The sequence below is a fragment of the Lissotriton helveticus genome, chromosome 3_1 (assembly GCF_964261635.1).
Source record: "Lissotriton helveticus chromosome 3_1, aLisHel1.1, whole genome shotgun sequence".
Taxonomy (NCBI): Eukaryota; Metazoa; Chordata; class Amphibia; order Caudata; family Salamandridae; genus Lissotriton; species Lissotriton helveticus.
In genome coordinates, this window is record NC_136061.1 from 188,013,817 (window position 1) to 188,039,135 (window position 25,319).

General features: G+C 48.9%; 1 protein-coding gene across 1 annotated transcript in view; it reads left to right on the forward strand.

Annotated features, from left to right (window-relative positions):
* Positions 1–10,637: 10,637 nt before the first annotated feature.
* BAZ1B (bromodomain adjacent to zinc finger domain 1B) overlaps positions 10,638–25,319 on the forward strand; it is a 291,291-nt gene continuing 276,609 nt past the window's right edge. Inside the window, exons 1-2 of the mRNA XM_078680650.1 lie at positions 10,638–11,747; positions 15,235–15,514. Of these exons, the coding sequence (XP_078536776.1) occupies positions 10,638–11,747; positions 15,235–15,514 (1,390 nt within the window). The remainder of the gene's footprint in view (positions 11,748–15,234; positions 15,515–25,319) is intronic.

Consider the following 25,319-nt stretch of genomic DNA (forward strand, 5'->3'; position numbering starts at 1 on the left):
TTTCCAAGAAATCGTTGTGGATTTTCGGAACTAGTGGAAGTAGCCATGCCATATTTGGACTGCATGAGCTATGTATAAATATGGTTATGATTTCTATGCCTATATAAGGACATGGTGATTTATACCTATATAAGGGCATGAATCTGGAAAATTACACTAGGGTCCTAAAATGCTATACAACAACAGGACATGGGCTTCCAGACATCTCCGAGGCCGACACGAGTCCCCAGCAAAGCTGAGACCTGTAGCCATCACGAGAGACGTGGGACCGGAACTCCTGGACATCCAGCACATTTGCTAGTGCATCGACTTCCCAAGCTTTCCCGAAGTTGTGCATTGGGCTACTTGTAGTCCAAGCCCTGAGCACCTTTTGCATCAAAGATTGTGGGCCTACACTTCACGAGTGTTACGTGGGCCCGCTTTTGTCATTTCTGCTGGAGGCTCCTTCGTGATCCCTAGTCCGTTGACTGGTGGGTCCCCACAAAGGTAAATCCTTTGTCTCTTGGGCTTTCCTGGTTGATCCAGACATGCCCTGACTCCCCTCCAAAGGGTGAGTCCCTCAGACCTTGCTGGTCTGCACCGAAGCCAATCTTGTCATCTTGCGTGGGTTGCTGTTGCCAAGGCTTGTTGGGTCCAATCCGGATACCGACGCTGCAACACTCGCCATCCGAAGTGGGACAGCTCGAATCCAGCTCCTGGTTGTCATCAACGCCTCCTGGTCCTCGTGGCTGAAGAGTCAAGTCACACCTACATCACCTCAAATCACCCGACCTCCATCGGCTGCCATCTTCTTGTCGCCTTCCTGGTCACTGGCTAGTGACCCACACTCTGTACCCTCTGCTTTCAGGTTCTTCTGATCTCCAATCCACCCTTGGATCCATCAGGGCACTTTTCATCTGGTCGCCTGCAGTACTTCTTTGCAGCTCTCCACTGGAAACGATGACGAAACCGGACACGAAAAGACACCTATGCACCCAGCTTAACTGGGTGAGGTAACACAAGTACTTTGGTGCTCCCGTGGGTCTTGGCTCTCGAAGTGTCCAGTACTGAAGGGATTTTACCGTAGTCCACTCCTAAGTGTTCTTATGCTTTAAATTTGTAACTTTAACTTTCTCCATAGAAGTCAATGGTGATTTGCAGCTGTGTTTAGACACTGCACGCGTCCCCTGTGGGTCTCCTGCATCCCTACCTTGGATGGTTCCTGGTTGCACCAGCGATTCTACAGGCCCTAGTTCTTGCTTCTATCCCTCTTGTGGTTCTTATACCACTTTCTTAGTATATGGTTTGTGAGGTCCCTAGGGCAAAACGTATACTGTGCTAATTTACTGTGTGCTATTTAAGTAATTGTATTGTACTTTTGCCTCTAGCCTCATAAAGAGACTAGAGGGGTATGTTTAGAATAAACACATATATTTTATATATATAGCTGGTGTGGTTCTCCTTTAATTTGATAATTCCTAAGATTATAGACTGGTAAAACAAGCTGCTTTACATTCCTTCAAGACTTAGCCTGAATGCTGCCCTCCACGGCTACCACTAGGATAGCTTTCTATAAAGGTTGTCTTAAACCTACCATCAATAAGGGTCGTTTGGACTGGTGCAAGGTGCCCACTAGAATAGTGGACATCATATGCCAGGCCAACTTCTCACAGTCCAGAATGTGGCGGTCAGGGCCATCTTTCTGGCAGGACCTAGGACACGTACAACCCATCTTCTGTCTTCCTTACACTGGCTTCAGGTTTGGAAAATAATCCATTTCAAAGCGTTAGTTTTGGTCCTTAAAGCCTTTCATAAGATAGGAGCCCTTTACCTTAGGGAAAGATTTCAACACTATACAGCTCAACCTACCTTGGGTACCTCTGCTCAGCTTCTGACCTCTACTACTAAGGTCCTGCTTTCCCAATGAGGGGGAAGATCCTTTCATGTGGTGGCCTCTCGTCTGTGGAATAGCCTGCCTCTTTCTCTTAGACAGATACAGGACCTCCTTACTTTCAGAAGGAAATTTAAAACATGTTTTTTCCAACAATAGGTCCTGGTCGGCTTCTGCACTGGGTGTTTTTCTGTTAGCTGTTGCTTGTTTTTTCCTCTGAGCGCCAGGACACTCTTGGAAGTAGCCACACGCTTTATAAATGCCAAATAACATAACATAACATATCATTGATGTGGTGGTAGCTGATCTGCCCCCTTCTTAATGAAAACATCTTCAAACTCCTTCTAGAATTCTGGAAGCAACAAAGGAGGAGGTTCGGTCTGTAACACATTGCAGGTCAAAGGAAGAACTTGATTTAAAACTTGCAGGAAGCACAGAAGTTCTTCACACTGGGAAGAGAAGCTGACACTGTTCTGACTGATCCATAAAACAATCCGATTCACCATAATCTAACAAGGCAAGTAGACTCAAAGGCCACTAGGTGTTAAAATATGTACAGCGAGTTAGAACTGGAGCTTGCCCAACTCTTTCATCAGGTAGACGAATCTCTGTTCTTCATGGGAGGCAGAATGGGGTCTGTCTTTCACGGTAGAGCCTTTTAGTTTCTCACCAGATGAGGACAGTCTGTAACAAAATGCCCCGTAGTTCCACAGTAAAGGCATAATCCCTTTCGATGTCTTCTCTTGCCCACTTTCAGAGTCTTTCAAATGTTACTTATTTGTATCAGCTCTTCTGTTGCCAGAGTTGTATCATCCACATTATCAGTGAGAGATTTAACAACAAGTTTCTTAGGAAAGAATGGTCTTTCCTGGCGTCTCTGCCGCTTCAGAATGTCAATTTGTAAGGTCGGGGATTCACTCCCAGGGATAACACCTTTACTTTAACTATTCAGGGAGGCCTTAATCAAATTCTGCAGTGGCTGATTCATCAGTCCAAGCAGCCTCGGCCACCAACTGATATTGACTGATGTAAGGATTAAAATCTTGTGATCCTTGTCAAAGTGTCAGCAACCATATGAGCGTCTAACTTTGTTTTGCCCAAACCAGCAGTAAATGACTGTACAAATCATGGGAGGTTAGAAAGTCAGGCACTCTGATTCAATATCACCAGCATTACAAGGGCTAAATCATTTCTGCTCAACAAGACCAGTATGAATGGACTGATCGGTTCTATTGTGTTGCGGTTGGACCACAAAATGAAGATGGCATGGAGCCATAAAAGGTTGATAATTATGCAAGTCTCCTGAAAATCTTTTTGCTGGGGCTATAAATGTTGTAGCAAAGAGGGAATAGGTAACTATTAGTATGAAATGTATCAGTCCGATGTACGGCCTTCTGACAGTCCTATATAGCCCGGTATTTGGCAGATTACCAGTCTTAGATATGCTGGCGATATTCACCCACTGCTAACTGATTACAATGTTCTAATAGGAAGGAACGCTCTTGACAAGATGTTTCTAGTTGCTCTTCAATGTTATCGATCGTCTGCGCCAAGACATGTAATGGATTGACTGACAAGCTGTCACTACACTTTGATCTCTTGTTGTCAGACTGCGAGGGCATTCCCACCTTCTCCCTTAGTAGGTTAGACCACTTCCTGTATATACGTCAGAACACTGGAGAGACCCTATTGGAAAGGAAAAAGAGGGTATGGCAGAGAGAGAAGAGAGATTTGTTCCAGCAGGCTGGGTGTTGGAAGACTCCTCAGAATTACAGGAGGACCCAGCCTCACAGCAGCAGGGCATGGAGCACAACTTAGCTGTCACAATAGAGAGGCAAAACTCAGTAAATACGTGGTGACAAACAAGGGTTTCAGAAGTACTAGAAATGAGCAGAAAAAACATGGAATACTTGCCCAGTTGCGAGGCACTGTAAGAGCCTCCAGAGAACTCACGAACATTGCCCAAGAACTGAAGAAGGTAAGAAGTCCACGACACTAGGAAAACACATTGTGCTAAATACACTGGGGGGCATATTCTCAAGGAGTTATCGCAGAGTTAACTGCACTTTATCGAAGCTAAAGTTGCGATAAATATATCGCCCTATTCACAAGCTGGTGCAAACAGCCCATATCACCAGTTTACTTGCGATAGCAGTCGCAAAACACAGCGCCACAGATGACATCGGCAACTATCGCTAATGATATGCAGAGTAGGCGTTCCCGTGCAAAAAGCTGTGACAACACCACTCCGCATCATTCTCAACGACCAGCCAGATTGGTGATGAGAACCTGAAACAGGCGAAAAGGTGTGTTAGCAGCAGGAAATTAACACCTGGTCTGACCTGGTGTAAAATCGGACGGCAGCCTGCACCAAATCCAGAGCCACACATGAAGGGCAACAGATGCCATGGAACCACTGACCATGCAGCTGGGAGCCCCAAAAGAGCCACAACACCCACCGCCACCCCCAGGAATCCCCCCGGACCAACACTGAGGCAGCGCTGACAAAGAAAGCGACTCTCAGAAAACGCACCAACCACACAGACCCAACACCAGAGAATGTCATTGCCCACCACAGGCTCAAAGGGACAACCATCCTCCGCATCCTGACCACCATTGTCCACAGTCTGACGGTACCAACACAGCGGACAATCAACATCCCACCTCAGACAAAGATGTGGGCCGTGCTGCACGTGTTGGCCTCTGGTACCCTCCAACCAACAACCGCCTGAGTCGGGGGAGTCATACTGCCAACCCAATTCAAGTCCCTCACAACGGTCATGGATGACACCATCAGCTTGGTACCACACTATCTATACTTCCCATACACTGCTCAGAAACAGCCGGAGACCAAGCAAGGCGTCTACGCCACAGCTGGCTACCCGCACGTGTTATGGGCAAATTGACTGCACACATGTCCTACTTTTGCCCCCTGGCAACACTGTACACACTATCCGCAACAGAAAGCGCACGTATTCCATCAATTTCCAGGAAATAGCGGACCACCGGGGAATCTCCACCAACGTCGACGCCAACCACCCAGGCAGTGTGCATGATCCCTACATCTTCTGACAGTCCATCATCAACCAGCGCAACCAGGATGGCACTCACGGAAATACACTGCTCGTTGGCGAATACTAAATGAACACACCACACACCTCAACTCCACAATCATAGAACTCACAACACTGGGAATGCATATGTCACAAGCTCACATGCAACATGCCAAACAACATGCACACCCACCAGACAGGACAGCACAACCTACTGTGGGAACCTGGGCCAGCCATGCACAGAAGCCATCAAGGGCATGGCACCTCAGCCGCACAATAGTAGAATGTGGGAAGAGGTGGGGCCCAGGCATGTGCGAAGGAGGCAAGTGACCCATGAATAAGAATGTACACAATGCCAAGTGTGGCTTGGATGTGCTGGCCAGACTGCAGTATGCAGACCACACACACATCCATGTCGACATATACCGCTGGTGTTTGGAGTGTAGTGGACAGTGGGGAAGATCGCGAAAATGTAGTTTGTTATGTCCCCCCCGTAAGCGTGAGCGGAATGGGCTGGCCCAGCGTACACCAGGCCAGCGTCGGGGTGTGAATAAAAGGCATGTAACTCTGGGCGTGGTACTCTTCCGGAATGCCCAACGTGTCTGCCAGGGCGGCGCTTCTCACCCCGCCATGAAGCCGTCGCCGTGAGTGGTGTTGTCTGGGACCCTGTGCGCCTGCTGCACCCCGGGACGCTGGTTCCCGAACCAGTCATGCCCACCCCTGTGCACCCAGGCCTCAATGCCCACCTGCCGACACCGGCGTGTGTCGAAGAGGGCCCACCAAGTGCCGGTGCAAGCTCCAAGGCACACGGCCCTGGCAACCTGCTACGACCATTATGGCCTCCGTGAGCAAGGCCCGCAGTACTCCTTTCTCGTTGACGTACTCTACCGGCTGACACAGCGGGCTAGTAGGTCACACATTTGGAACTGAGTCTTGATTACACTATCGAAGAGAACATTATTTATGGCAGATTTTATGTAACTATATTCCCTTCGATGTGGTGCCACCAAGTCTGTGCATAGCATTACAACCACACGTGTCTGTGGGCCCACGCGGACTACTGCCCTTGGGCCACAAAGCACTCGGGTAGAACACACAATTGGAACGGAGCATCGATTTTTCAATGGCAGAGTACATATCATTGCACGCAAGGAGAGGTGTAAGAGGATGACGCGTTGCAGTAAGGATGAAAAAAGGATCATCGTTACAGAGGTGATCGAACACTACCGACAACTGCCCTGGTGGCACTAACTCTGTGCATCGCGAGCTAACAACAAGTGGCTGTGGACCACTGCTGACCACTGCCTCCGGCCTACATTGCGGTCGAGTAGGTCACACATTTGGGACTGAGTCCTGATTTAGCAATGGGGGAGTTCATATCATTGTGCCGTCATCATCGCAGACTGCATCACCTCTCAGCCCCGTTGCCACAAAGTCTGTTCCCCGCATTCATGGACACTCTCTGGTTGAACTTTGGTGGCATCTGAGTCTATGGACTAGGGGGTTGTCTTCATCCTCATGTAGCTGAAACCGAATTGGTGGTGGAGACGAGGCTGTAGCATTCCACTCTTCCATTTGCTGCTTACGGACGGCTACTGCCCTCTGCATCATGCCCTGGAGGACACCTTCCACTGTCCCCCGCAACCCTCCGCCACATTCCCCAAGGACATCGTCGAGGACCCGCTCAGTCCACGTGGCCTGACCTCAGTGAACCGAAAGTCACCGTTCCGCGGCGGTGTGCCTGTGCTGGCCGCTGTGCATCCGGGGCTACTAACTCTGTGCAGCTCAAGTCAAGGACCCTGTCTGATTGAATGGAGAATACTCCTAAGATTGCGGGGGTAATCAGGAAAGTGCATGGGGTGGGGGGTGACAAAGGGAGAAGAACAGCGAAGAGAATGTTTCAATTATAAAAACGTGCAAGTGTTTAAGGTTGCGGCACACTTGTTGACCCAATCTTACCTATAGAAAAATGGACCGTCGTAGGGAAAGTCTAGAAGACAAAAGTAAGTGTGCATACTTTATTATAATCCATCCACCGGTTTGGTTGGATTAGTGGACATTTAGCAAAAAAATAAAAGGTTTAGAGGAGAGGTGCTCACCGCTATGTCGGTGATACTTCCGACCCAACAGGGCCCTGGACTGTTGAATAGTGTTGAGATGTGTACAAGCAATCTATTGATAAACGATAAAGGGAGCAAGCAAAGTGAGGAGCCCTGTACAGAAACAAGATGCGAGGTATAAAGGGCATCGTTAAAGGTCATCGAACATGAAGCCGTCTTACGCTCACCTTGTAATAGGTGTTCGTGATAAGAAAACTGCAAGGTAAGTCGATTTAGTGGGACATTCAAGGGCGCGTTGGATTTAATATATGGCAATCCTGTAGAAGAAGGTGACATACGGGGGGAAAACGCAAATAGTATAAGTGAAAACAGCTGTGTGTTTCTCAAGCTCAACAGGGAAAATAGTGTTGGAGAGCCATGTATTGTATAAAATGAACATGGAGGGTGGAAGAGCGGTAAGGAAATGATTCTCGAAATCATGATGGGTGGGTCCGGACCAAGAACCATACCGACCGTAAAACCATAATACAGTAGGATGGTACAGCGGCGTAATCATGTTATTGCAGTTTAACCAACAACACGATAAGTAAGAAAAAAAGGGGGGGGAGGGGGCGGTGGAGCAACAAAGCGCGTTTAGCTAGATTTCGAAAAGGCGGAACACAAGTGTAACGGGGTGGGAGCGGCACTACCAATAGACTGGTGGAAAGCTGACTGTACTTCCCCTCCTTCCCTTCAGTCGGATTGGGACACCCGTCCCCTACTCTCGGACAGCGGAGAGGACTCGAGGGAAGGCGCCTTTAACTGGGATCGCAGCAGTGATGTGGCCACGCCCCCGCATGACGTAGGAGGACCAGGACTGGACAAAGGCCCGGAAGCCCTCTACTGGGGGTGTGTCGACACCCGGGAGGAAGGAAGTCAGGACGAGGAGGATCGAGGCGGAGAAGACGGCGTGCGAGGAGAGGACGGAGGAGAAAGCGTGGAGGACGGAGGTGGAGAGCCAGGAAGACAACGACCCGGTGAACCTCCGTGCCACACTCCTGAGGGAGGAGTGTGGCTTACTCAGGTACGGCGGCGTTGGGCAGCTTTGGTCGGGAGTAAAGGAGCCCGTGTGTGATATTGTATAGCATCCCTCCCATTACCCTTCCCACTTACCTAAAAACCCCTACCAGCCTATCCGCCCTGCTGACCCTCACTCTCCCCCCCCTGTTAGAACACCGAACACCGTTAGTAGTTGTACAGCACAGGTGTCCCTCACTATCTCTTGGTCCCCCGTGGTGACACCGGTATCAGTGCATTAACTGACGGTATCCCTCTCTGTTGGTTTTCTCGTTGCGGAGCTGACCAGGCAGAAACATCCCTTGACGTGGAGAGAACAACAGCGTCGTCCCAAGGCAGTACAACCACCATCACGGACCGAGTGGAGTTTGCAAAAGAACGCTTGACATTCCGAACCAGAAAAACCTTTATACGAATAAAACCCTCTTTGCGCAGAATTAGTGTTCAGCCTGTTCTTGAGTTGCCCATTGAACCTAACGAGCCCGCTCCCACACCCACGCTACAACTGGTGTCAGAAGAGGGATCTGCCCCCACCATCCAGGATTCCGAGATGGATCAGGTAATCAAGCACCTGATAGAGGGGCAACAGAAGCTGGAGTGGGCTGTCAGTCAACAGATATCGACCGCCGATGCTGACAGGACTATGTTCAGGAACACGATTTCGGCACAAATGGAAGGCCTGCAAAAAGTGGTACAGAGCCCCAGCATGCCGGTACCTCAAGAAAGGAGGAATTACTCGCACCATTCCGCCGGGGTCTCCCTACAAAAATATGTGTCAGGAGAAGACCCTGATGCTTTCCTCACTAACTTTGAGAGGGCAGCCCGTGCTTGTGGGTGGCCAGAGGAGAAGTGGCCTTTCTTCCTGGCCCCACTGTTATCAGGAGAAGCCCAAGCGGCGTATCAGGTCGCAAACCATGCAGGAACCACCTCTTATCCTGACATAAAGGGAGTGATATTAGATCACTTGGGACTGGATGCCGAGGCCTACCGGCTGCGGTTCAGGAAGGAAAGAGGAACCGCCGGGGAAAATCCGAAGACGTTGTTCTTGCGTCTGAAAATGGCTGCTGATAAGTGGTTAAAACCAGAGAGCCGCAGTAAGGAAGAGATCATGTCCAGTGTCTACCTGGAGCAGTTCATGGAGGCCCTGCCATATGGCACACAACGCTGGCTGAGGCAGCACTCTGGCCTCACCGCCGCTCAGGCCATTGAGATGGCTTCCAATTACGCGAGGGCCCAGCCACGGACCTTATCATGGGAACCGGACAAAAGAACGAAAACCGCACCTATGGCGAAACAAGAGAAAAGGGGTAAACCAGTAGCAGAATCCTTGAAGCCACGGCCCCTTAAAATGGACATCATACCATCTATGAAAGGCCCCCAGTGCTTTGAGTGCGGAGAGTGGGGGCACATAGCGCGACTATGCCCACGGAAAAGGAGCAGCGAAGAACCTATGGAGGTCGGCTACATCCCCAAGGCAGTGCTATACACCGCAGAGATGGGACCATCATTCTATGTAAGGGTTATGGTCAACAAAAAAAGGGTAAAAGCACTATTGGATTAAGGCTGTAGGCAGTCTGTGATCCAGAGGAAGTTCATGCACGTATCCCAGATAGGACCGGATGCCTTGGTACACATTAGATGTGTACATGGGGACGTAAAACCCTATCCGGTGGCCCTAATCACATTACACCCTGAAGGCCGACTCCCCTGTTCAGTAAGGGTGGGGGTGGTGGAATCACTTCCAGAGGACCTTATCTTAGGGGTAGAAAACCCTGACTTCTTATCGCTGTTCAGGAGAGAGATAAACGAACAGCAGGAAAAGCGACCCCAAGACAGCTATATGACCACAGACCCATGGGTATTAGACCGAAGCTTTAGGTTCGCTCAGGCCAATGACCCCACTCTTCTGAACACTTGGGAGGCAGCACACATAACACAGGACAAACACGACATTCCATACCCACGATTTAGGATAAACAATGACTTATTGTATAGGGAAGGGAAATCGGGGATCCACCACAGTTGGTAGTGCCAAAAGACTTCAGGGATCAAATCCTGTTCTATGCACATACCCATTTGACAGCAGGGCATTCAGGACCAGAAAAAACAACCCAGACAATAATAAGACTGTTCTTTTGGCCTGGTATTTACAAAGAGGCGGAAACGTACTCTAAACAATGTGAAGTATGCCAAAAACGAAACATGAACAGACCCCCAGCGGTTCCGCTCCAACCCATGCCCGTAATAGGGAACCCTTTCGAGAGGGTAGGAATGGACCTAATAGGACCCCTTCCACGTACCACAAGAGGGCATACTTATGCTCTCGTTGTAGTGGATTACAACACCCGGTTTCCCGAGGCCTTTGCCCTCAGTTCACCAACTTCGAAAAATGTGGCGGAAAAGCTGGTTGAGCTTTTCTCAAGGGTAGGGTTCCCCAGAGAAATCCTAACGGATCAGGGAACACCCTTTGTCTCGAAATTAATGAAGGAGGTGTGTAAGACCCTAGACCTGCGACACATACGTACTTCTGCATACCATCCACAAACCGACGGTTTAGTGGAGCGGTACAATAGGTCAATAAAAACAACGCTAAAAAAAATGTTGTCTGCTGAAAACCTGGAGTGGGACAGACTGCTACCTCTGGCCCTCTACGTCCTCCGCTCACAGGTACAGAGTAGTCTAGGGTACTCCCCATTCGAACTCCTCTATGGCCGCCAGCCAAGGACACTCCTAGAAATCACCAAGGAAGCTTGGGAGAGAGAAGAAGCCAATGATCAGAGATCGTTACTAGAATACACCCAACAGTTACAATCCAGGTTGGGTAAACTTAGGAATCTGGCCTACTCCAACCTGGAGAAAGCCCAACAAAAACAGAAACGATATTACGACAAAGGAAAGAAGTGGAGGACTATGGAGAAAGGCGATTGGGTCTTAGTGCTCCTTCCTTCATCAACACAAAAATTCGGGAATGAATGGATGGGGCCCTACAAAATCATCGAGACCATAGGTAGAACAACCTATAAAATACAGATATCACCCTCCCGACAACAGACCTTTCACATTAACATGTTAAAGAAATGGATCGGTCCTCTACCAAAACCCACACACCTGGTCTTACCGACCCAGGGTGAGCGTTCCACTCTAGAGTACCTTCCCATCAATCCAGAGTTGTCAGAGGTTGAAAACAGAGAGTTGCTACAGGCGATGCGTCCCTTTTCCAGCCTGTTTTCCGACAAACCTGGTCACACACATATGGCTGAACATTGCATTGACACCGAAGAGGGAAAGGTAGTAAAACAGAGGGCGTACAGAATACCTGCTGCAAGAAGAGCAGACGTACAAAAAGAGGTAAGGGACATGCTCGAACTTGGTGTCATAAGACCCTCCAGAAGTAACTGGTCCTCACCTATTGTGATGGTACCCAAACCTGATGGGTCCACCAGGTTCTGTATGGACTTCAGGGCCCTCAACGCAATATCAACCTTTGACGCTTTTCCCATTCCAAGAGTGGACGAACTCATTGAAAGGATAGGAGGGGCCCGATACATCACCACACTGGACCTGACCAAGGGATATTGGCAGGTGCCATTAAGGGAAAAGGATAAACACAAGACTGCTTTCACCACAGACAACGGCCTCTTCGAGTTTAATGTTCTGCCCTTTGGCCTTCATGGGGCCTCTGCAACCTTACAGAGGTTGATGACGGAGGTATTAGCCCCTCATACTCCATACAGTTCAGTCTACTTAGACGACATTGTCATTTTTAGTACCACATGGACGGAACATCTACACCACGTGACTAAGATCCTTATTTATTTATTTATTTATCTTCGAGTTTATATAGCGCTGGAATCGACTCCAACAGGAGTATCTCTGCGCTTTTGGGCCAGTTCACATAACTCGGAGGGTGGAGGTATTGTGGTATTAGATCTCATTTTTAAATAGTACAGTTTTTAGGAGTTTCCTGAATTGTAGGTGGGCAGTGCAGAGCCTAAGGGTCAGCGGAAGGCGGTTCCACAGAGTAGGTCCGACTACGGATAACGCCTTACCTCCGTGTCTTGCTTTTTTGATGCGGGGTACTATTAGTAGCTGGCTTGTGCTAGATCTAAGTGATCTGGAAGGGGTGTATGAGATGAATTTGTGTTTCAAGTAGGCAGGACCTTGTCCATTTATGCTTTTATGAATGATACAGCATATTTTAAACTTGGCTCTCTGTTGAATAGAGAGCCAGTGGAGCTGATTCAAAAGGGGTTTGGATGCTGTTCTGGGAGGGGCATTGAGGACCAGTCGGGCAGCCGTATTTTGGACTACTTGGAGTCTGGCCAACACTCCCTGGTTGGCAGATAGAAGCAGGCCATTACAGTAGTCAATACGGCTCAGGACCAGAGCCTGCACTAGAGTCTTCCTGAAAGTGTCTGGCAATAAGGGGAAGATTTTTCGCAACATGCTGATAACATGGAAGCATGAGCCTGCAATGAGGTTACTATGTTGTCTTAAAGACAGATCCTGATCAAGGCGGATCCCCAGGTTCTTCACCACCTGTTTTGGTTCTGGGACCATGCCAAGATCGGAGGGCCACCAGTCTGGGGTCCACAGAAGTCTGGCCTCACCAAATAGCATCACCTCGGTTTTGCTAACGTTACATTGTAAGTAATTGGTGGACATCCACTGTGCAACAGCCTTCATGCCCGCAGAAAAGGAGTTCTTTAGCTCAGCGGTGAGAGTTTCAAAAGGGAAGAGGAGTTGCGTGTCATCCGCGTAAGATACGGGGATGAAGCCATATTTCCGCATCACTCTTGCCAGGGGTGCCACATAGATATTAAAAAGTGTTGGGCTCAAACAAGAGCCCTGTGGCACCCCTTTGGAAATGTCTACCTCCGCTGATCTGTATGCACCCATGGTGACAGTCTGGGTGCGATCTGTTAGAAAACTCCTTAACCAGTCCAGGGCTTTGTTTTTAACTCCTACGTTCGACAACCTGTCAATGAGGATGTCATATGACACGGTGTCGAACGCTGCCGACAGATCCAATAACACTAGAATCACGGAGTACCCTTTGTCCTGAAACATATGTATGTCATCCGTGACAGACAAAAGGGTAGACTCCGTGCTATGTTTCGGCCTAAAGCCAGATTGGGAGTAGTCTAGGCCACCAGTAGTTTCAACAAAGTTTGAGAGATGTTGGTTTACATATTTTTCTGTGAGCTTACCCAAAAAAGGGAGCAGCGAGATGGGTCTGAGATTTGCTAACTCAGTCCAGGGAATAGCGGTGTTTTTCCTAATCGGTTTGACTAGCGCCTGTTTCCACTGTCTTGGGACAGTGCCTGTGCTGAGTGACAAATTGATAAGTTTTTCCATCGTGGGACCTAGGGCTTTCAACAAGGAGGGCATAAGTCTGGCAGGAATTGTGTCATCAGGACTTCCACTTTTAATTTGCACAGTGAGTGCTGACAACTCCCTAACGGTGATAGGAGGGAAGATATCTAGAGTAGTAGAATCAGAATTGCAGACTGTTTCACATAAGAAAGTACCTACATCACTGGTCATGAGGTTATTGGAGTCTATTATTTTTTTGTAAATCACATCAATTTTATTAGAAAAAAAATGGGATATCTCATCACAAAGCTTTTGAGAGGAGAAATCAGGACTTTCGCTTGCTGCCGGTTTGGCGAAAGATTGTACTATTTGGTACAGAACCCTAGGGGAATTATCTGCCGCAGTGATAAGGGATGTTATGTGAGATTTCCTTGCAGTACGGATAGCTTTGTGATAGATAGTTAGCGATTCCCAATAGGTGCTTCTGTCCATTGCTAAGTGTGAAGTTCTCCATTTTTTCTCTAGTTTCCTAGCTGTTTGTTTTAGAGTCCTCAGGTCATTAGAAAACCAAATTTCCTGTCTATTGGCTGGTCGAGGTCTGAATTTATTAATAGGGGCTATGGTATCTATAGCAGTCTTTGAGGCTTTTTCAAATTTATTTAGAGCATTATCTATATTTTCCAACGTGGAAAAAGAGGGTTCAGTGAATTTATCTAAAAAAGTAGTTCCGTTGACTTTATGCCATTGTCGTCGTTCACTAGGAAGAGAGATCGAGCCCTGAGGAATCTGATTTGGACAGGGGATGCAAAACTCAATGACAAAATGGTCAGTCCAACTAACTTGGGTGGGAGGGAGGCAGGTGACTGTGGGGAAATTTGCTAATATAAGGTCTAGAGTGTGTCCGGCCTGATGTGTTGGGCCCAGGTTACGTTGTGTTAGCCCAAGTAGGGCGAGATCATTAAGAATAGATTGTGCTTCTCTACATTCTTTTAGCTCGCTGTGAATGTTAAAATCTCCAATTGTAGCGCAATCTCCTTAAAGCGCTACAACAAGCAGGACTACACGTAAACGCAAAGAAGTCAAGAGCAGCCTTCCCTAAAGTAAAATACCTGGGCTTTATGTTAGGCGAAGGTGTAATAGCCCCTCAAGGGGAGAAGATCCGGGCAATAACCAATATGCCCTTCCCCTCCACAAAAAGAGAACTTAGGGCGTTTTTGGGCCTCATCGGCTATTACCGGAGGTTCATTGAGAACTTCGCAGAGATAGCGACACCTTTGACAGACCTCTTGAAAAAGAATATTAAAAACACTCTGAGCAACCCTCCCCCAGCTGGGGCGATCACATCCTTTGAAACCCTAAAGAAAGCCATCACCTCTAGTCCTGTATTGATACCCCCCGATTTTAGGAAGCCCTTCTCCCTAGCCACAGACGCCTCCGACACAGGGATTGGGGCAGTCAAGAGGGGGAGGACGGGTTAGAACATCCGATACTATACATCAGCAGGAAGCTACATCCTAGAGAGCACAAATACCCTACAGTGGAAAAGGAGTGTCTAGCGATCCGATGGTCAGTAGACAAACTGAGATACTATTTAGAGGGAAGACCTTTCACGTTGTATACAGACCATGCTCCCCTCCAATGGATGCAGAGGAACAAGTCCCAGAACTCCAGGGTGCCACGTTGGTTCCTTTTTCTGCAACCCTACGCGTTTACGGTCGTGCATAGAAAAGGGTCGGAGAATGGCAACGCGGACTACCTGTCCAGAACTCCTGTTCTCCCCGATCGGGAGAATCCAAGGGGGAAGGGATGTAACGGGGTGGGAGCGGTACTATCAATAGACTGGTGGAAAGCTGACTGTACTTCCCCTCCTTCCCTTCAGTCGGATTGGGACACCCGTCCCCTACTCTCGGACAGCGGAGAGGACTCGAGGGAAGGCGCCTTTAACTGGGATCGCAGCAGTGATGTGGCCACGCCCCCGCATGACGTAGGAGGACCAGGACTGGAAAAAGGCTCGGAAGCCCTCTACTGGGGGTGTGTCGACACCCGGGAGGAAGGAAGTCAGGACGAGGAGGATCGAGGCGGAGAAGAAGGCGTGCGAGGAGAGGACGGAGGAGAAAGCGTGGAGGACGGAGGTGGAGAGCCAGGAGGCCAACGACCCGGTAAACCGCCGCGCCACACTCCCGAGGGAGAAGTGTGGCTTACTCAGGTACGGCGGCGTTGGGCAGCTTTGGTCGGGAGTAAAGGAGCCCGTGTGTGATATTGTATAGCATCCCTCCCATTACCCTTCCCACTTACCTAAAAACCCCTACCAGCCTATCCGCCCTGCTGACCCTCACTCTCCCCCCCCTGTTAGAACACCGAGCACCGTTAGTAGTTGTACAGCACAGGTGTCCCTCACTATCACTTGGTCCCCCGTGGTGACACCGATATCAGTGCATTAACTGACGGTATCCCTCTCTGTTGGTTTTCTCGTTGCGGAGCTGACCAGGCAGAAACATCCCTTGACGTGGAGAGAACAACAGCGTCGTCCCAAGGCAGTACAACCGCCATCACGGACCGAGTGGAGTTTGCAAAAGAACGCTTGACATTCCGAACCAGAAAAACCTTTATACGAATAAAACCCTCTTTGCGCAGAATTAGTGTTCAGCCTGTTCTTGAGTTGCCCATGAACCTAACGAGCCCGCTCCCACACCCACGCTACAACAAGCTTATTTAGGAAAGGTGGAGTGGGCGTAACTCCACACGGAGCGAAGCAGCGGACGATCGGTGAACCCTTGCCAAACAAATCTTATGTGGCAAAACTAGAAATTAAGTAAAAGTTCCCATCGGTCGATGCACTTGTGTACAGGTGATCGTAGTCAGGGGGTGGGTTGTAGGGAGATACATATTCTTAACTACGTAAGACTGGGGTAATAATGCAACATTCATCCGGGCAGGGTTTGCACTTACTGCTAGAGTTCGAGTTAGGTGTCTCCACGAAGTTGCCTGATCTTGTAGATCAAGTCTCCATACGGTGGTGCCCTTAAAATAAGTAAATTGAGCCGTCTAAGGAAATATTCACATGCTAGTACGAAATGAGCAAGACCCGTAATGCAACGGGTGTCAGTTGTCAAATGGACTCACATGGTGATCAGACGGGTACGTCTGAAACAGCCTGTCGCTCTGTGTATCGGGTGTGGTCACAGACTTTTTCCACCGGAAAAGTAATAAATACAGTCCTGCGAGAGCGCGAGTAGGACCCGTATGATGAGAACTAGACTGCTAAAAAAGTTTGTCGCAACTTAGGCATCCGGTTCCCGGATTTTGGAAACGGGACCGCCAACTCAAATGTTAAAAGTACGGCGTCCCACCCTGATATCAAAAAATAGACGGTGACGTTGAAAAAGTGTTGGACATCCATTCGGGCACATAAAACTATGTAAACCTCTACGTCCCACACATTCGTGGACATAGAGTGAACGGTGACGTCGATGCAATTCCTACTCCCCGGTCGGGCATATGATAATATACCCACAGGGTGGTTGGTATAAGTATAAGTTACAGACCCAAGAGCTAGCGAATAAGCTAGAAAAGTCGACGGAGATCAGGGGAATGAAGAAAAGGATAACCGCTACTTAGGTGATTGTGGAGTTCAGTTGATTGTAGTGTTCTGTCACCTCGGTGACGCTGATCTGGTTTGCCTGCGGACTGCACCCCGTCTTCCTCTCCATCTTCTCCTTGGGCTTCCCCGACCCCGTAGTTCCTTGTTGGTGGTCTGTGGTACTTGTGGGGTTTGCGTTCACCTCTGCACTAGGTCAGGGTGCATCCATGTTGTTACACACTTAGAATTGTTTTTGGTGAGTTTTTTGGTTGATGCGCGGGATTTGCAGGCCTGCAGCTGCTTTTCGCTGGTTTTTGTATCGCGATTGGCCCCATTGCAACTTTTTTTGCGCTAGTGTTTCGCATTGTTGTGGCTTGGCATTTACTTTTTCGTAGACATTTGACGCGTTGTCGGGGCCTATCACATGGTGCCTCAGTGTTGTGAATACCTAGTTAACACAGCGTTATTTTCCCATGATACACTGCAATGTTGAAAGTTGCGTTAAGTTAATTTTGCAATTGTTATCACACGTTCTTGAGAATATCCCCCATAAGAGGGCCAGAGTAAAAGATCAATACACTGGCAAAACAAGAAAACTCAGGGGGTTCTGGGAAAAGGAAACACAGGTAGACCAATGGAAGCGCCAAGTATAATACCAAACAAGCATTTACAATGCAATAGGTCTCGCATTTACACGAGTTTGAGCTATTGGCATTGTAAATTACAATGCTTTTTATTTATTTTTTGGTTTTTAAAACATAAATAAAGGGCATTGTGATATACAATGCCAATAGCTCAAACTCGCGTAAATGTCAGACCTTTGCATTTCAATTTCTTTTTTTTCTTTTACAGTTTTATACAGCGCAAACTGGACCCGAAGGAATTGATGTTCTTAACATAAGCACCAGTTACATTACACAAGGACACATTCATTTTTTGGTAGGCATGGGGAGTTTAAGTGATTTGCCCTGAATCACAGAATGTGGAGCCGACGCTCCAAAATCTGCACTTACGACATGTATACGAGGTAGACAAATCCGTTGAGGTTGCAGAGCAGGAAGGCGCCATAGCCAATGACCAGGTACAGAGAGATGGCTGCGGAGAAGAAAGGATATGGGTTGATGTACAATGGTTATTTAGTTTAGTTTCTCAATTGAAGAATTGGGAAAATGGGGTGGTCATCAAAATTGGCACGTGCAGCAAATAAGTCATGTTCCCCACCGCAGCAGTACCTGTGCCCACCCTTCTCAACTTTGGCCAGATGGTTTTGTGCAAAGTTCACCGCCTTATCGGGCATCTCCTATAGTGCTCCCCAGCCTTTCCCATGGCTCTTCCCCTCTCTGCCTCCCACACACCCCTGGATAGGCCCGTACGAGGCAGTGCTGCCAGACACCCTCTCTTGCGTGCACCCAGCCCGTGTTACGGGGAGAGGCATAAAGGCCTGGGGACATGGACACCGACAGGTGCGGGTCGGCGATGTGCTGACAAGCAGGTATGGGCCGGCTGCACAAAGTAAAGTCCCCAATTCATTTCCGCCCGGCAAATTAGCGATTCTGATAGAAGTCTGACTCCATGAGACAGAACCCTGAAGGGCAGGTGATGCATGACGGCCATCTTGAAATGACCACCTCACCCTCGTAGCGCAGCGCGTGAAAACCAAAAATCGGGTAAGGGGCGCAGCACGTTATATTTCAAAATGTTTAAAATGCGTTATTTGCTCAATTACGTGTTTCATTTTGCTTAACAGCATTGTTATGCGTATAACCTATATCTCACCAAATAGTCACAAAGGTGCTTTAGAGCCTGTATCAATATGCTGTGTTTTCCTTTAAGGTTAAATCATTACAAAATACAAGCATGATTCGAGAGCATCTGGCTCGTTACTATATATATTGCACCTTCCGGGGAACGCAGGCTGAAAGTCATTGCATCGCTATTGTGGGCCACCGCAGCTGAGGAGCTGTTGCCGCTGAGAGCCCGCATTTGCCTGTGTTACCAAAATCATCGCTATCGCTATTGTGGGCCGCTGCAGCTGAGGAGCTGTGCCACTGAGTGCCCGCATTTGCCGTACTCCGGGAATCATCGCTATCGTGGGTCGCTGCAGCTGAGGAGCTTCTGCCGCTGAGTGCCCCCATTTGCCTTCCCACGGGAATCATCGTAATCGCTATTGTGGGCCGCTGCAGCTGAGGATCTCTGCCGCTGAGTGCTTGCATTTGCCGTCCTACGAGAATCATCGCATACGCTATTGTGGGCCGCTGCAGCTGAGGAGCCGTGCCGCCGAGTGCCCACACAAATCCCCACTTCGAAAATCTTGTTACCACCTGTGTGTGTCGCGGGGGTGCCCGCCTTTAAGCCCAGTCCCAGGATTATCGTGAGTGCACGCCGCGGACCGCTACAGCTGGGAGCTGTGGCCGCTGCGCGTCCACCTGTCAACACTGTGGCTTCCTTGTGAGGCTGCGTGCCGTGCCCCTTTAAATCTCTGGTACATTGTGCACCACCGGGTCGCATGGACCCTGGCCTCGAACTAAGTTAGTTCCACACGCTTTTTCAGTGCCTTTATTGCTTTTGAAGTGAACCTGTAATTATGTGCATTGCGGCTCCTTGAGCACTTTTAAGCCTTGTGTTCATCTATATAAAGAGAACTATTTTTCTATAACTGCTTGTGGTGTCCGTTTGTAGCGTCTTCCCTGCGTTATTGTGTATGGTCATAAATGCTTAACACACTGCCTCTGAGATAGGCCTGTCTGCTCGTGCTACGTTACCATAGGGTTGAGCAGGGGTTATCAACGGGTGTAGCCCCCGTACTCTGACTTAAGAAGAATGCGCCCTATTTGGACCTCGGCGCCAGCCGCTGCCAACTAGAGATTCCCATTTCTAACAATGTTGAAGAGTTCTTTGCTGTTGTGCGCGTGTGTGGAGATTCTGTCTTCAATTGCTTTTTTTCTCGTTTTTCTGATGAGTTGGTGGTGGGCGTTGGTTGGGGCTCTAAAGTCACTGTGGGCCTCTGTGGATTTGGAGTTCCTCCAGGCCTTTTCGAGGCAGCAGCATGCGCATCTGGACCCTCGAAGTTCGGTGGTAAACCATCTGACTTTCTTGGCGTGAGTGTTGGTGTTTTTCTTGAGGGGGGCTATGGTGTTGCCGCTGTCGGAGATCCATCTGTGCAGAGTTCGAGCTGCGGTGTTGGGGTCGTCGTCTTCTGCAATGGTTGGGATGGAGTTGCTGAGTGAGGAGGTGAGCTCGTCTGTGATTTTGATCCAGTTTCTTCGTGGGAGCAGGTGCTGGTGTCTGTGAATGGTAGGTGTTCTGAAGGTGAAATGGACGCATCAGTGGTCTGTCCATGGGAGTTTGGTGGTGTGGCTGAAAGTGATGGAGTTTCCTGTTGTGAAGAGGGGGTTGAGGATGTGGCCTGCTGAGTGCGTGGGTTCGGTCACGATCTGGTGGAATCCAATGTTGTGAAGGTTATCCAGGAGGGATGTGGTGTTGGTGTCTGGTTGGTTGTTGAGGTGAAAGTTGAGGTCTCCCAGCATGGTCCAAGGAGTTCAGGGGGTCGGTAGTTGAAGGTTCCTCGGAGGGTGGTGGTAGGCCTGGCCAGTATCTTGAAGTGAAGGTGTTCCATCAGGTCTGTGGGCTTGTCAGGGAGTGTGCTCAGGCGGAGGTTGGATTTGTGGACGATGGCGATTCCTCCTCCGGGGCGGGTGGGATGGTCTTTCCTGGAGGTCTTGTATCCTTGGGGAATGGCAATGTCGGGTCCCGAGGTGGTGTTGGTCTAGGTTTTGGTGAGGAATGCTATGTCCGGGCGGTGCTACTGAGGAGGTCCAAGATTTCGGTGGCATGTTTATGGAGTGATCGGACTTTGAGGGGGAAGCATTGCAGGGTCTTTGGTTCAGAAGTGTTCTTGTGGTCGGGCTGTGCTGGGTCTGTGTTCCTGGCAGTGCTGTAGGTGTGCCGGCAGGAGTGACAGCAGAAGGGTCCGTGGGTGTCGGCTGGTGATGCTAGCTTGCAGTTGTTGTTGGGACCTGGGTTGAGTACGTGGAGTGTCGCTGGGTCGTATCGTTGGCGGCGCTGTTGTCTTGGGTTCCTGTCACTGATCACAGACGGGCTTACCTTTGGTGCTCCAGCAGCGTGGCCGCAATTAAGTAGAGGTTAGGAAGGACTGGACAGCTCGGAGGCGAGAGCGGGGAGGGGGGCTGGATTGGGCCAGTCAGGCTGGTCGTGCTGTGGGTGAGGGGCCACGGGGGCAGCAGCGGTGGGGAAAATGGGTGGGAAAGGGAAAGAAGGAATAAAAGAAAATAAAAGGAAATAAAAGTGGAATAAAGCAAAAAAGCAGAAAAGTGCAGCAAAGCAGAAGAGTGCAGAAAAGAGATTTAAAAAAGAGGGTAAAAATGAGTGGGAACGGAACGGAAAGCGGAGCGAGAGAAAGGAGACAGAGGTCCACTGGACTACCAGGGATGAGGCGAAGGTAAACCTTCGAGTGGAGGAGGGTCCGAACAACAACACTCGAGAGTGCAGGAGCTCATGGGAGGCCTCACTTAATGGTGGAGCTGCAAGGGTGGGAGAGCAATTTCACTGACAATGAGTCAGTGGTCTTGCTGGTGAGCTACATCTGTTTTGTTTTTAAATGTGAAATTGTACTCACAGCCTTTGAACTCCACTGCATTCTTCTCTGAATTCGAAGAAAACGTGATACCAAGCTGCATTCCCTTTCAAGCCATTAAACCATTCAGTACCCAGCCCCTCATCGAACTGACTCCAAATTTGACAATCACAAAGTGCTCCAGAGCGATTTAAATTTCAAATTATTTATTTGTCAAATATGACATGTAAGTAGTGCCCTACTAACCTGTGCCCGCTCACTTTAAGTTACTGTTGGCTCTTAGTTCCATAGCTAGATAGATCAGGTTAATAATATCACATAAAAGCAAACTATACCACATAGCAACAATCCATATAAATACACTCCACACAATTACAATCAGCATAATTTCACTCAGCGCTACACATTTCCAAGTCACACCAGTTACCCCATACTATTTCATTACACACCTAACCCCGGGCGGTGTATTCCGCTGCGCAAGCGGAGTTTGCGGAGATTTACCAACTCCGCGCTCTGCCGGGAACGCGAAGTTGGGCAAATCTCCGCTTCCGTGGCGGAGAGGAGTACGAGGCTAGCCCCATATTACAAAACAAAATTTTAACACTACTTACATTGTCTTCTGCCTTCCCACCACCTCGCCGCGGTGTCTCCCTTCTTCCGGCGTCCTCCTCCTCGCCAGAGGGCTTTGGCAGGCGGATTACTCACAGTGCATGTGTTCCGTGAACGCGCTTGCCATTTGCTCCCCGAGCCTCGGCATGTGCCTCGCATCATCGCATCAGACCCGCCATAGCAATGCCGAGAGCTTCAGATTTCAAAGGAATGCTCTTCCCCGCCCCCTCTGCGCAATGCCAGAGCTTGTTTTACCAGCGGGCAGTCTCTTGCCCTCAGCTGCTTCTACTACAGTGACGGAGGTTAAATTAGTGCACTTTCTGCCGGGACGCTTAGCCCTGTCTTTAAGTTTGTGTTATACAATGAGGGGTCAACCCAGAAGGTCGGAGGGACCTCGGTAATTAAGTATTGTAGATAGAGTGGTCCCTGACCAAGTCAGAATTATTTAAAACCAATTCAATAGAAAACCAATAAATGACAACATTATTTAGTAAAACACTATTGTTTTATTCACACAGTGTTTGTGAGTTTTATCCTTGCTTTTTAACTTTTTTAACACAGAAATAAATTTTTTATCATTTTCAGTGCCCACGGTACGGGGAAAGGGGGGGGTAAAGTGCAATGTGCGGGGATAGGTGCAACTGGAGGGTAAGTGACAAGTCAGTTGTAAATTTCTTCTAACAATTGACAATGGCTTCTCATAGGAGCCATACAGGAATGCATCCGAATTTTATTTAAAATAGTATTCATAACATCATGTTGTAACCGGTGTTGATCGTCACACTTTAGTCATGTGTTCAAGGTCTAGCAGTCGACGTTTCGACCCTATTCGTAAGGATGATGTCCCCCCAGCAATCTCCAGAGAGATTGCTGGGGACACGGCACCGCGACCCGACTTTTCAGGCGCAGAGTCTTGAAGTAACGCAGACCCCGGCTTATGCACTCGAGTCATGGAACAGGTGCATCACTCATGTTGAGATCCCACCGGATCATCAATAAGGAACGATATTTGGAGACAGCTCTATGTTCCCCAACAAGGACATGCCCACCCCCTCCCCCGTGTCCTGAAGAAGACCCGCCATGTAAGGGACATCATCCCTACGAATAGGGTCAAAACGTCAGTAGCCTAGCTGACCACATGTAGTAAACACAATTGGCTAATCTCAAATTCTTTACCAGCGTCCCCTCGTTATTAAATTGCCTGGATTTACCTCTTTTCCATTTCCCTTGGTTTTGTCCTTTGTGTGTTATATGTACTGGATACAGGATTGTATCCCACTGTATATTTGTTCAACTTATCCTTGCTGATTTCTTACATTGATTAAATCAGCGTCCGGCTGGACACATTTTTGCTTATAGCACACATTGTTGTCTATAATGTATTATTTGCTTCTTGTTTATCATATTAAGTAAATACATAATTATAATGCAACATACACTCCAAACAATAGCACTCAGTGCCACATAATTACACGCCACACATTTACACTCTACTGGATACAACATACACTCCTCATAATAATAATAATAATAAGGGAAATTTGTAGAGCGCCTGGTTACGCGCAACGGCGTGTCCCCGCGCTGTAGTGAGTGGAATCAACAGAGTCACAACCGCAAAGTCGGCCCGGCTTACTGCGTGTAGAGGTGAGTCTTTAACTTCTTCCTGAAGCCAAGTTCAGAGGGCTCCAGGCGAAGTTCCAGTGGTAGGGCATTCCAGCTTTTCGCGGCCAGATATCTAAAGGACCTACCCCCCATGCGTGCCTTTTTTATCCTGGGGACCTTCAGTAGCCCTGTACAGGAGGAAAGCAGAGTGCGCACAGGCGTGTACCGGGTGACCTGGCCCTGAAGCGGAGCCGGTGCCTTACCGCACAAAATGCGGTGGCACGTACAGAGAGCCTTAAACTCAACCCTGCTCCTTACTGGGAGCCAGTGAAGGGCCTGGAGGGCTGACTTAGACGCCGATCTTTTGGGAAGCTTCAAGACCAAGCGGGCTGCTGCATTTTGCAGCACCTGGAGGCGGTTGATGGCCTTTCCAGTGGCCCCCAGATAAAGCAAATTGCCATAATCCAGGCGCGATGTGACGAGGGCATGCACCAGCGTCCTTCGGTCTGTCATTGGAAGGAGATCAAGAACTTTCCGCAGGCTTTTCAGGACGCTGAAGCAAACCCCTACCACACGGCCAATCTGAGGTCCAAAAGACAGATCGGCTTCAAGCCACACCCCAAGATTTTTCGCTTCCTGACAGGGTGTGGGAGCATCCCCCAGACAGGGTGGCCACCATGCCGATGACCAAACAAACGCCCCCCCCCTACCACGAGCACTTCAGTCTTGCTGCCGTTTAACTTCAGGCAATTGGTGGACATCCAGGTAGCCAGTTCCTGCATGCAGGATCTGAACTGTCCGCCGCTAGACTGGGCGCGCGCGATAGGGAGATGACCAGCTGCGTGTCATCGGCATACCCCACTCAGTGCCACATAATTATATGCTACATAATTACACTGCGCTCAGCGCAACATACACTCCAAATACCACTCAGTGCCACATAATTAAACACAACATAATTACCCTCTACTGAATGCAACACACACTACACACAATACCACTCAGTGCCACATAATTATATGCTACACAATTACACGCTACTGAATACAACATACACGCCACACAATACCACTCAGTGCCACATAATAATATGCGACATAATTACACTGCACTCAACGCAACATACACTACAAATACTACTCAGTGCCACATAATTACACACCACATAATTACTCTATCTATCGCCCTCACTCTATCTATCTATCTATCGCCCTCACTCTATCTATCTATCGCCCTCACTCTATCTATCGCCCTCACTCTATCTATCTATCGCCCTCACTCTATCTATCGCCATCTATCTATCGCCCTCTATCTATCGCCCTCACTCTATCTATCTATCGCCCTCACTCTATCTATCTATCGTCCTCACTCTATCGCCCTAACTCTATCTATCTGTCGCCCTCCCTCTATCTATCGCCCTCCCTCTATCTATCTATCGCCCTCACTCTATCTATCTATCTATCACATCACCACAGCATCACTCAGCACCACCACTGCATCACTCAGGGGCACCACAACATCACTATGTGATACCACAGCATCACTGAACGCCCAGCATCACTTGTCGCCAACACAACAT